The sequence below is a fragment of the Orussus abietinus genome, unplaced genomic scaffold, assembly GCF_000612105.2.
Source record: "Orussus abietinus isolate OABI.00-Male unplaced genomic scaffold, Oabi_2.0 scaffold19, whole genome shotgun sequence".
Taxonomy (NCBI): Eukaryota; Metazoa; Arthropoda; class Insecta; order Hymenoptera; family Orussidae; genus Orussus; species Orussus abietinus.
Window position 1 is genome coordinate 1,753,953 of NW_019395981.1, and position 12,763 is coordinate 1,766,715.

Below are 12,763 nucleotides of genomic sequence, written 5' to 3' on the forward strand. Positions count from 1 at the left end.
AACGCGAATACCGCGTTGGGAAAATCTGAAAAATTAATAAAGGACAAGTCGAAGGGGAGCTATCGACATTCCACGAGGGACGAGAGTCATCGAACCATCGAATGGCCCAGAAGCGGATTATTCGTGGGCGGTTCGCGGGTGCTCCTTGCCACTTTAAGGGTGGAGTGGCTTCGGGACCTCGTTCACCCCGACCCTCGTTGGCGACATCGTCGACGATGCTTATCCACCAGGGGGCTCCGGAATACATCGGTATCTCATGGACTCGACCGAGTTAAGCCCGAGTAACCGGTGCAGAAGTTTGCCCATCTATAAGGCACCTCCTCGGTGCAGGTCGCGATAAGGCAAGTACGCGATCGAGTCGGCGAGGCGCGTAATTACTTTAATATCGGGATACCCCAGGCCGGACAAAAACTGCCGCAGCCATCCACTTTTCTTTTAGACTCCGAAAGACTCGCCAGATAACACCTTCGAGATCGTCCGATCCGGTGATAACGCAATCAGTCTTTTGGCCTCTCCATCGACCGTCTCTCGCGCGGACGTTGACGCGTCCGAGGTCGACGTCTTCCGGAGTCGCGGGATGCTCCAATAACGAGGTCAAAGAGGCAGTTAGGGAATCAATAGGAAACAATAGTCGACCCGAAATGATCGACGAGAGTCCGCGAAGAGGCTGAAAGACGCGACATCGGGGTAAAAGTAGGGGCAGAGGTCTTCGGCCCTCTCCGACCTCTCGCCCCCTCGTCGCATCCTTTGTCACCGAGTCTGCCTTCGCTAAGTGCATCGACTCAAATTTAAGTTTAAATTACCTCAAATTCCCTCTGCGAGTCAAATTGGAGACGAAAGTTGCTCGCCAGTTGTTGCACCCGAAGAATCCTCCTTCACTTCGTTCCCCCCGAGGTCCTGCGTCCTCTTCAATAGATATGTGAATCAATAGAATTGTGGCAACTTATTCCTTGAGTTAAAAATATATTTCTTCGATATTATGAATATTTTTTCTCAGTACAGGTAGCTGCAGCATGTAAGAGCCCTCGATATGATTGCTACCTCATTTAAGACGAGTTCCGGTGGATTTTTTTACATGCAGAAACAACGGTTGCGTAACCCGGAGAGAGTTGCTACCTTAACTCCGGATTAACGAGACGCTCCGGATACCCCGAAGGCTCCCAGGGAGGAAAGAGGTCTGAAAAAAAGTTCATTTCCTAGTTCCGAGAGCAACTACCCGTGGACAATGACCGATCACCAATCGGAGTTTCCGCTCTGTTCCAGCCGGAGGACGGATCGTGGGGTAGGTCGGGGTCACCGCGACCCGACAAGGTGGAAAATCGTTCCGAGTTCTTCCTAGATGCGTGCGAGGACATGGTGGAACTCTATCGATCGTCCCATCTTTTAGGACGAGGGTCCATCTAACGAAGGATGTAAAGTCGACGACTTTCGGCCCCCTAATTCCGCTAAATCCTGAATTGAAGGACCGACTTTCATCCTTTTAACACACTCGGGGAGGGTAAAAATATTCGTTGGCTCGATTCGATTTTCTATACGAATCTAGTTCGGATTTACCGCGGTATTAAGCCGATCCCAAGGCGTCCGAGACCGGCGAAACCGGCGGAACGGTCGCGCAATTCCCAGCGTTACCAAAGCGATTTAATCCACGCGGTGGTCCGCGTACGTCAATTCCGTGCCAGGCGCAATCGTACCCCGGTGTTTCTCTTTTCGTTCCACCGGGATTTGCTTTGCCCCGCAATTTCGCTATCGACTTTCTCATGGGTTCGGAAATGACCCGAGGTGGACGCTCTCGCGGATCTCCGAGCGCAATTCCTACGCGAGCCGAGATTTTCTCCGCCGATTTCCCGGACATAACTGGCGGCGCCTACTGAATTGCACGCCTCGATATGCGGACGACCGATCGATCCCGATACGGATCGAGAGGGGGTCGCGTAATTACCTACGACGCGACGCGACGCCGGCACAATGGGGACCCGTGGCGTCCGACGAGACGAACGGCCGCCATTCGTCAAACCTGGAGACCACGTGAATTTACCTTCCCGATGGCGAACCGAACCGGCCGTCAGACCGTCTCGGTACATACTGGGACAACGACCGGTCTTGTAATCGCGTCCAAACTAAGACCATTGAGATCAAACGATATCTGTAACTGACATATCGCGATCGCTATCAATGAAAATGGTGAATCGAACGCATAATCGTCGAATCGTCTTGACGGAACATAACTAGAACAACGACTGGTCTTATAATCGCGTCCAAACTAAGGCCATTGACATCGAACGTTCCGACCAGTCGCGTCCGGACGATATCTGTAACCGACATGTGTAGCGATCGCTATTCAATGAAAATGGCAAATCAAACGCATAATCGTCAACCGTCTCGATGGAGCTTAATTGGGACAACAATCGGTCTTGTAATCGCGTCCAAACTAAGACCATTGACATCGAACGTTCCGACCAGTCGCGTCTGGACGATATCTGTAACCGACATATCGTGATCGCTATTCAATGAAAATGGCAAGTCAAACGCATAATCATCAAACCGTCTCGACGGGGCATAATTGGGACAACGATCGATCTTGTAACCGCATCCAAACTAAGACCATTGAGATCAAACGATATCTGTAACCGACATATCGCGATCGCTATCAATGAAAATGGTGAATCGAACGCATAATCGTCAAATCGTCTCGACGGGACATAACTAGAACAACGACCGGTCTTATAATTACATCCAAACTAAGACCATTGACATCGAACGTTCCGGCCAATCGCGTCCGAACGATAACTACTTCAATGTCTAAATTAAATTGAATTAAACTCGGCTTGTAAAGGACCGCGGATATAACGGTGGATAATTCGTATATTGTCAATTATAACACGGGATAACAGGGGTAACGCCAAATTTATACCAGTCGCCAGAATGATACCCCGAGTATGATTTTAATATTTAATATTGGTATAGGTATTAACGGGAATTAAATATTAAATAGCGTTTAGAATCGTATCCCGTCCATACTTTCGTTATTTAATACTCGTGACGTCTAATGGTATATATTAACACGAGTGTTAAATAGTAACAAAGAAATATACACGGGGTATCATATAGCACTGGACGTGAGAAATATTAAATAAAAGGAAAAAAAAAACACGGAGCATGATTTAGGTGACCGGTACATAACTTTCCTCTAAGCGCCGAAGATGCGCGCGCACGCGAGGCTCGAGCTCTATACGTATCCCAGGTGCGAAACTGCGGCCGAGTTTACGAAAGGGTGTGCCCGAGACTATCCTTCCCTTTTAACGCTGGTTGCAGCCATTTGCATACCTTCCCCGTGCTTTTCTCTCACGCGAGCGCGCCTATCTTGGGGTAGGTTAGCTCCGTCTATCCGACGCTTTTGCCGGGTCTTAAAGCCTCGCTCTCCTTTTTTTCTTTCCTTTGGCAATCTTCGAGTGACTATGCATCGCATCGTCAAGGGGACGACCGCCTTCCAAGCGATTCTTTAAAAAAAAAAAAAACGTTCAAGAAGGTGCGACAAGTTCAAAAACGAAGAGCCTGGCATTAAACGAATCGCTCAGAAAAATTCTCTACCTGTTTGTTTTCTTTTTTCTTTTTTTTTTTTAATCATAGACCTACTTTTTTTAGAGGTGCATTCTGATACTTCGCGCATACAATCCCCGTGGAACCTTTACCGGCTCACGTGAACTCATTAAATCCGTCGATTTATTCCTAATCTATTTTCTTTAGAGTACACCGTACCCCCTTTCCATGCCGGAGGTAACGAATCGCGGCAGTCGTCGATAATTTCCTGAATCGCAAAACGTAGTACATCCCGGGGTAAACCGCGCAGGGAACTAGAGCAGAGCTCGCGTATAAAAGAAAACGGAGGGAAAGGGGCGATTTAAACGACTGTTCGCTTGCTGGAAAAACCGAATTCGCGATGCATCTATCGAAACACCTTTGGCCGTTACCTTTCCGAGGGGCGGGCTCGACCGGGCGATAAATCGTCCCCGCGGGCTATTTTCGGCACGTTTTTATTTTTATCGAGTAAAAAGACTCGGCCCCGATTTCAGGATTTCGGAGTCGAAATCGAAAAGCGGCCTGGCCCGCCTCGAGGAAGCGATCGACCGCGTCTGGGACCGATTTCTATTTAAATTCGGTACACCATGGACCACAAGCGCGCAACGACCACTTCGGCCCGTACAGCAACATGAATTTCTCTACGACGAATCGACTTCGTCGCTCCGCGTGGTTTGGCCGAGAAATTCTCATTTCTAAGGCATGCATGAAGAAACCGGGAAATTCCTCCCTCGATTTCCGGAAACGTCGATCGCGAGGTCTGGGATAAAGACGCCGCTCTTCTTGGTGCGAGATACCGCCTAGATCTCGCGTTCCCGAGTAATATGTTTGGAACGCGTAGGCGACGAATCGGTTACAAGCCATCCTCCCGATGACACTCGATCGAGTCAATCTCCTCGGGCAAACACCGACTCCAGGGTGGGAAAGGGATAATCTACGGCACCCGGGTTGTTCGAAAGGGCGTTAGATTAAATCCGAGGGGTGCGCAACCGAGTTCGACTTCGACGCAAGATTCCGCGGTCGGACCTGCCCTGAGATACCTTCGAGATAGGAGGTATCCTTGGTCAAATCTTTCCGGAGATAGCCCTGTGGGTAACATCTTAAGGGGGAGGACGAGTCGCTTCATGCCGCTTTATTTCGGTAGACGCTGGTCGACGGGACCGGACGGAAAATGAGCGCAAAGGCAGCGCGATCGAATCCCGATTTGGGGCGTTTCGTTTTGGCGACGTTTTGCCGTTTATCGAGAAACGATCGGCGTGCAGCCAACCGCGGGGAGACGGAAGGTACGCGAGTCCGGCAAGGCGGCGAGGGGTCCGATATCGGTGGTACCAACTGACCGTGAAACGAGGACGCCCCGTCCTCTCCTCCACCCTTCGATTTCCCCCCAGCGCTCGATTCGCCGCCCCGGCACGCGACGCGTTGCATTTTCCGCTCGACCACTCGACGTCGTTTCGAGCTTCGACCGGTTAACTCGGATCAGCCGCGAATTTCCCTTTCTTTCCTCGCCTTGACACCGTCGAGTGCTTCCTTTGAAAGGACACGCTGATCCTTGGGAGACACACATTTTACAAACTCCTGTTAACGCGTTAATTTATAAACGAGATTAAGCGCGTTGCATTTTCCGCTCAACCACTCGACGTCGTTTCGAGCTTCGACCAGTTAAATCGATGCAAATTTCCCTTTCTTTTCTCACCTTCTTCCTGTCGAACGCCTTCTCCGAAAGAACAAATCGCGCTGATCCTTGAGAAATACAAATTTGACCCGTTAACCCGATCATTTGTAAACGATGAAACGCGGTTAATCCGTTCCTTGGTGCGACGAAGTTTTAGATTCACGTTCCAGGACCCGTTCGTCTTCGTATCCATGCCGCATCTCATTGTTCGCAGAGACGAAAGGTGGTCCTTAATCACGGAATCCCGTGCCTGGAGGTCGACACGAGTGAACTCAACAGCGAACCTCGACAATTACCGGCGGACACGAACGCCTTGCCCCGTGCTTTGCAGTTACTGCTGCAAAAACGATTATACCAGCATTACTTGCGAACAAATACCTCGCGGGCGTGTTTCTTCCTTCGTTATGGAAATTCCTTTTCCAAGGAAGCCCACAAATGTAAGCTCGGGCAGGCCCAAGGAACCCGAAACCTCGCCACTCGATTATCGTACCTCGCTAACTTCCCTTCAAGTTACTGAAAGAAAAAAAAGTTGAAAGAAATATCTCTCGTATCTTAAAAGTAGGAATTAATCGCAGGAATTGTTTCCTAAATTTGGACCGATCGACGCAAATTTTCCAGACAAAGTGTCATAGGAAGATAACTGGGTATACATTCTATCGACGACTTTAATATCCGTATCTATCAGGAAAAAATGATACACTCCTTCCTCATTTAACTGGACCTGTAGTGCTTCAGGTTAACACTGATGTACGCTGGATACGCGATTACTCCCACGGAGATTAAGGCCACGTGGAACATTTTCTCCTGAAAAGAAAAAATGTCATTCACTGATTCCACGCGTAATCGTCGAAGCCATGTTAAAACATTTCCTCTCGATCAGAGTATTCATCGAAGGAGGTAAATTAATTCTTTCGCCTCTACATCTCCCTCGTAACCGTCACCAAGGATCCAGATGTCCTTGTCGCGAAAAGCTACCTTGTCATCTCGTTCGCCCGGAAACTAAACCTGACATACTTTCCTCGAATAAAGTTTTTACAACTTCCTCTCGTCCGTACAAACGTTAATTATCATGTCCTCCTTCAAAGGAACACCTTCGATAAAAACATTAGCCGGTTAAATTATTTTTCGGCCATGTTTAACGCATCCTGCTCGAGATAAAATTCTTTTCTTGAGTTCAGAGTGCGGGTAAAAAATACAAGAACTTACTTTGAATGGGATGCGAACTCGAGGCGGCCCGGAGACGATGTTCCTGGCAAGGATCCCAGATCCAGGACTGGTCCCGACGGCAGCAACGGATCTCCTGACAGCAACTTTGGCCAATGCGAGCATCCCTCCCGATTTATCGTCTCACCTTCGACCTAAACATCGAGAAACCTCTCGTCAGCACGAAAATCCAGAACCTAGCTTCCGTCGACCGGAAGCGAACGACGCCTCTGCTGCGAAAGGACTTTCGGCGATCGTCCTGGAAAAACAGGAATGCATCGTTTTCCCGATTTTCGAGGACTCACCGAAATCTCGAAGGGAGCTCGTTTCGTCGAAGACTCGATGAGGCGACCTTACGATGCTCCGGTTTATACGACCGAGATCGAAGACTCCCCGACTTCTCGGCGAGGCTTCGGTGCTTAAACCTCTCGCGAGTTCCTCGAAATTTCCCAACAGTGGCAAACTTCTCGAGAAGTTTAAGTAATAACGACCGAATACCGGCCGAACCACTCCTCGTTGCTTCCACTCGCGTCGAGCACGCGTGGAAACGCTCGCGACACTCCTTTCGCCCGATAACGCGATCCTGGCTCGTTCATAAATTATAATTAAACTAACCGAAGGTGGCATAAGTTAAGGAACTTCTTCCAAACGAATCTTCGTCGATTAACTGTACGTATTCTGGCAGCGTCAAGGCTTCGCAGATCCAAAAACTCAGAGCGACGTTCACTCGCAATTTCTTCAGCAAAATCCGTACCTCGATTGTTCGCTCGATTACAGGTTGACGTAGATAACGGCTTCTCGGTGGCAACCTGGATGTTCTCGAGAAAAAAGATATCGAAAAGATGGCCGAACCTGATATTCTGTCCACGTCCACTGCACGGATGAAATTCCAACTCCAAGAGACCTCGGTCGGGACTTATTTATCCAGTAAGAGGCGTTCAAAAAAAAGCTTTTGGTTGATTTCGGGCCCAACTTGAAGTAAAAAATTCGCAGGCGTTGTGACTTGCAAAACTAATCACGGCTGATACCGCTTACCCTGTTATCAACGTGATACACCTCGATAACACCTCACCAAGTACGGGCAAAACTCTCCCCTTCTCTCGGCGGACTGGCGAGTCGCTTGTGCTAACACGAGTCAACGTACTTTGTCAAGAGACGGCTAACAGCCCGCCAAGAGCGAAAACCACTGGTGGAAGAGGTGACTGCGATCACGAGCTGGGTGCATGAAAAGACCAACGTAAGAGACCGATTTACCTTCAAGTAGATACGGATTGACCACTAATGGCTGACGGATGCGACTTCCTTAAACACCTCATTGCCAACTTCATACGGAGACTAGAGTCAAATACCTGAAAGGAAAGCAACATCGCCCGAATGACAAGCATACCGAGCACGGCTCAAGTTCCAAGAACTGAATTTTTCTTCATATTGCAAATATTAAATTAGTAATTAATACCGAGAACCCAGAGAAGAGTTTAGCTAACGGCTAGTTCATCCCTTTTTTTTTTATATCGTGTTTATCGACTTGTTTGTAAACTGAGAATAGTCTTGGATAGTTTATCGGTACCAGAGTCGGCTACCTAATGTCGGAATACTATATAAACAGATATAAAAAAATATATAACGTGGCTTAAACATAAATTTGTTCTCACACAATGTGTTTGCAGAACTCACTCTGATTCAAAACTGGAACCCGACTTCGTTTGGAATAATACAAACGATTCAAGGTAAATCATTTATTTCTTCCCTCGTCATCGCTCCATCTTTAGCATGTGTTATAGCAGCTTTACCGTTACAATGAATCTTGCTGTATGGCATGTAACATGAATCCTTATTTATATCTACATGTTATTCTATAAAATGGGTGCACAATTTAAGCTTTTCGGTAATTCTTTATATTCACAGCAATATACATAGGGACAACCAGAATTCCAATGCTAATTGCAATCCCATGAGCTATCTTCTCCTGTAACAAATATTTAAAAAAATTATTAGGTGAAATATAATAATTGAAACACTAAAGAGTTAATAGATATATATGCAGTAATCAAGACTTAATATAATCTGGGACATACCAATGGCAAGTTTTATAGAATTCAGACATTACACACGTGATTGAAAAATTTGCTACCTCGCTACTATCCATTATCTCATTTACGCAACTGCTTAACTGTTTCAAAAGTAAATAAAAGGTTTTTGGTTATTATCCAATGCTATCACTGTCTAATAAAATGTATGCAGGGACATCTAAACACCTGTGGTAATTCTACTACTAATTAATGAGCAAGTGCGGAAATACAAAATTCATGTTCCCTTTAAAAAATATATCACAACATCGATTGGCCTTGTAGTTCAGCATCGCTGTTCAAGGCAATATATAGAAAACGTGAAATAACCTAAACGAAAAATATGTAAAACGACAATAGTGTACTTTCAATATTAGAAGTTACATAAGATAATCAATTTCTTCTTTTCAGAATTACTTACGCCTAATGGTATCCTGACCCGGGGAGGTCCAGAAACAATGGTTCGGACTTGCTGCAACTTATAACCTGCTGAAAACGTGGATCGGGCAACGATCGATGAAATCATTTTGAAAATTGAAGAATTCTCGAAAGCCGAAGCGAAGAACGTGGGACAAGTGATCAAATTAGACCTAACACGCAGAACCAGTTACGCAGCTTCAACAGACACCACTAGAGGAATAAAAACGATTGGATGCTTCGCCACTTGCAGAGCAAGTCAAATTAGTAACAAATTACAATAAATTGGATACTTGATATTTTTTAAACAACTACAGTGAATGTCAAGATAACAACGTTAATTCACAAGAAGATTTCTACATAACTACTGAGAGTTGTAGGACGGTGAATGGTTTTTAAGTAATTTGCAACTAATCGATATTAAACGTTCTTATGAATTTGACTCACAGCTGGTCAAAAATTGGCGCCAAGTGGAAAAATGAGATCATTTGTGTTCAAACCGAACTTTCAATAAATGAACAAATTATCTAGTATGTAATCGTTTTATCTTTTACCTACGGTGTTTCACTTAATCGAACTTTATTTTCTAATGAACATAGGACACTGAAGAAATATTTTTAAAATATTCTGAATACAACCAAAGGAAAATGTTTAGGCATCTAAATTACCACTTAAAAAACCACTTCCAATATTCCGATCGTACTTGTAATCTTAAAGTTTCCGTAGTAAAATATTGACCAGTTTGTTCAGAAAATGGATATGGCATTAAAAACTACGTAAGATGGCGATAGTATCGTAACCCGGGTTTATAGTCAAATACACTAACCAATCAGACTCATCGCTGAACCAATTTACACCTCTACCTCTCTCACAAATTATGTAGAGGTGAAAATTGTGTTACTGTCGTTTGACTATCATCGTGGAATAGTTCATGATTGGGTTTCGAAAATTCAAACTGTTGTTCGATGTGTTAAATTGTGCTAAAAACAAAGTCTGGGCTATAAATAGAAGTTAACAATGACAAATACAGCAAAAGAGCAAATGAAAGACCTTCTAAACGAGTCCAAAAAATACCGTTTACGATCGAAGGAATTGAACTACAGATTCCCATCAAATGATTCAATATACAAATTACAAGTTGATACAGAAGAATTTGTTGCTGAAATGGACTTTATAATACCATGCGTGGAATATTCGAATATGAATAAGATGTTAGCTCGATGCAGTTTTGCGGTACATACAAATTTTCCTTTCCATACTACTGAATGGATTCAACGCAATTTTTTTTTCATTCCTATTTATTTTAGCAAGAAAAAATGAAAGAGGGTATTTGTTATTTAATTGAATCTCATTCTGTTTCTCAACGTCAACGAATACTTCATCGATTTTTAAAAAATGAAGCACTAGAGTATTCTTTGCATGAGCCACAAAAATATGGTTTGGATCCGATGTCTGCAAAGCTTGACATCACAGGTCCTGAAAAGATTAACAAACTGAATACTGTATTAAAGGAATTTCCTAGTGGTAACACAACTTTGAAATAGAAACATTTCATTGAAATAAAATGGAATCAATTGGATCCTCTGATTCCAAATCTATTCATTTGTAATTAATGTTGAAATCCATTTTGTAGAATGGTACATGATTCAAGTCACTGCACAGCACGATCACCGGAAGTTCATTTACAATGATTTGCAACGATTACCTGCAATGCACTCGATCCACATTACCGTTCTTCCAACTGGTCAACAAAGAATTCCTCTGCTATGTATAACAGTACCGACACCAAAGTCTCAATCTACTTACGATGTTTGTCAAGAGATTCACGAAATATTAGCCAATTGCAAATTTGAACTTCAAGCTCCTTATTCCAGTAAACAAATTTATTGGAAAATGCGACAGCGACAAAATGATAGAATGAAGGTACTTTATGTCCAATTATATAATTATTCAGAAATCTTTAACTAAGAACTGTGAATTTCATCGCAGACAGCAGTGGATGGGTTAGAATATACATGGCTAAGAGAATGGAGAATTCTCTTCATGGCAGACCCAATAGATGATTTGAAGTCAGTAAAAGAACTTCAAGACATGGTTGATCAACTTATTGCTAATAATTCCTTGATGTAAGTATTGTTAAATAATAATTAACCCCAATAGTTACACTGGCATAAAATTAATTAAGCATCTTTTCTGTACAGAGGTATAACCGAAACATCTCGATGGTTATTAAAGAAAATTGTTACAAGTGCATGTTTTTTAACAAAAAGAGAAATCGAATTAGCAATAAAACATGTTTTACCTGGACATACGAAACTTATGAAAGATATTATATTGTTCATAAATGAAAAAGCAGAAGAAGTAAAACCACTATCTTCCGTGAAGAGGAAAACATTAATTTTAATCATAGATGAGGTAAGACCCATAGTGTATTTTTGTTACAAAAATTCTAAAGAGCACTTACAAACTTTTTCTCACTAGCAAATGGATTACATTCCTTTTGAAGCAATGGAAATATTAAAAAATCATCCAGTAACACGTTTTCCATCACTACATATCGCCCGTGCTCTATTCAAGGAACATCGCAATTATATTGAAAATGGTTGTAGAGTTGTTAAGAATCTAGGAGACATCGGAACATGCATTGTTAACCCATCAGGAAATTTAATGAACATGGAGAAACGAATGAAGGTGTTTATGAAATATTGGTTGCCACGATGGACAGGTTTATACAATGAAGAACCGCAAGAGGACTTTTTTGAAAAGGCCCTCACTAATCATGATGTACTAATGCAAGTACACCATTTCGTTTAGTTTTATATAAAATAATACATACATGACATTAACGTTTGTTTAATGTTCAGGTATAATGGACATGGCAGCGGCATACAGTATTTGTCGGGTGAAAAAATAGAAAAATTACGAGTCAGAGCAATTGTCCTATTATTTGGCTGCTCCAGCACAAAATTAATACCTATTGGGGGTCGCTTTCCACCTTATGGAGTTTCAAACCAGTATTTAGCTGCTTGCAGGTCATTTTAAAAATTCTCCTTCTGTAATTTTTTTAACGTTTAAAGACCATTTTTTAATTAACAAATGATTTTAAAATTAATACAATTCATCAGATACACTTTTTGTGTTTGTTTGTAGTCCTTGCATTTTAGGAATGTTGTGGGAGGTGACTGATATCGATGTCGATAAAATGACAGCCTCCTTCGTTAGTAATTGGATACCGGCTCCACTTAATGCCCGGCCATGGACTGACGTAATTGTCAATGAATGGTGCAATGGAAATTTGAGTCAGTATTTTTCATAAATTCATTTTTATAGATTATAAAATAGTACGAATGTACATAAAAGAGATGATACACATTTACGTTAATATTGACATTCTATCTCTAAAGTATATAACATCCTTTATATATCTGATATGTATTTATTGTTATAATTTTATGCTTCAGAATTCAAAGATAAAACCGAGGATATTGGCTGCCAGTCGGAGGAACCAGAAATGCTAAGAGCAGTAGCTAAGTCTAAACAAGCTTGCTCGTTTTATATGACTGCTGCAGCAGCAGTTGTACGTGGTTTACCTATCATACACCAATAAAAGGTCGAAATTTACTGTACATTTATTGTAATATATTAAATCATCTAGATTCTTACTTTTTATAAAAGATTTTCATACGTTATTGATAATTTATTCAAGCTCTTTAATAAACATTTTCACATTTCGTAGCAAGTGCACGCGTTATGCTAACTCGACTTTAAACTAATAAACTCTTACGCCTATATATAAACAAAACAGAGTTGCACCAGTTGCAGCACTTGA

The 12,763-nt window shown here is 43.0% G+C and overlaps 1 protein-coding gene and 1 long non-coding RNA gene across 3 annotated transcripts; both read left to right on the top strand.

The window, feature by feature from the left end:
• The first annotated feature begins 7,298 nt into the window (after positions 1-7,298).
• LOC105699913 lies at positions 7,299-9,467 on the top strand. The gene is made up of 4 exons (XR_001104076.2): positions 7,299-7,378; positions 7,445-7,688; positions 8,119-8,178; positions 8,929-9,467. It is a non-coding gene; the product is annotated as an uncharacterized LOC105699913 (long non-coding RNA).
• Positions 9,468-9,862: 395 nt separating this feature from the next.
• Positions 9,863-12,623, top strand: LOC105699903 (separin). Of its 2 annotated transcripts, XM_012425317.2 has the most exons (9): positions 9,863-10,167; positions 10,242-10,458; positions 10,568-10,857; positions 10,924-11,060; positions 11,136-11,349; positions 11,416-11,726; positions 11,799-11,966; positions 12,085-12,233; positions 12,396-12,623. In XM_012425317.2, exons 1-9 carry the CDS (start codon positions 9,952-9,954, stop codon positions 12,539-12,541), a joined length of 1,848 nt encoding a protein of 615 aa, XP_012280740.1. In that variant the 5' UTR covers positions 9,863-9,951; the 3' UTR covers positions 12,542-12,623. The 2 variants fall into 2 exon arrangements, with proteins under 2 accessions (XP_012280740.1, XP_012280741.1); XM_012425318.2 differs by lacking the exon at positions 10,242-10,458 and having other exon boundaries at positions 10,053-10,167.
• The last annotated feature ends 140 nt before the right edge of the window (positions 12,624-12,763 follow it).

What these genes read in the sequence shown, in the direction of transcription:
- LOC105699903 (XM_012425317.2), top strand. Translation starts at nt 9,952, where the DNA reads ATGACAAATACAGCAAAAGAGCAAATGAAAGACCTTCTAAACGAGTCC. An exon ending in TAGCTCGATGCAGTTTTGCG is followed by an intron (nt 10,168 to 10,241) that starts GTACATACAAAT and finishes TATTTATTTTAG; the next exon opens with CAAGAAAAAATGAAAGAGGG. An exon ending in ATTAAAGGAATTTCCTAGTG is followed by an intron (nt 10,459 to 10,567) that starts GTAACACAACTT and finishes TCCATTTTGTAG; the next exon opens with AATGGTACATGATTCAAGTC.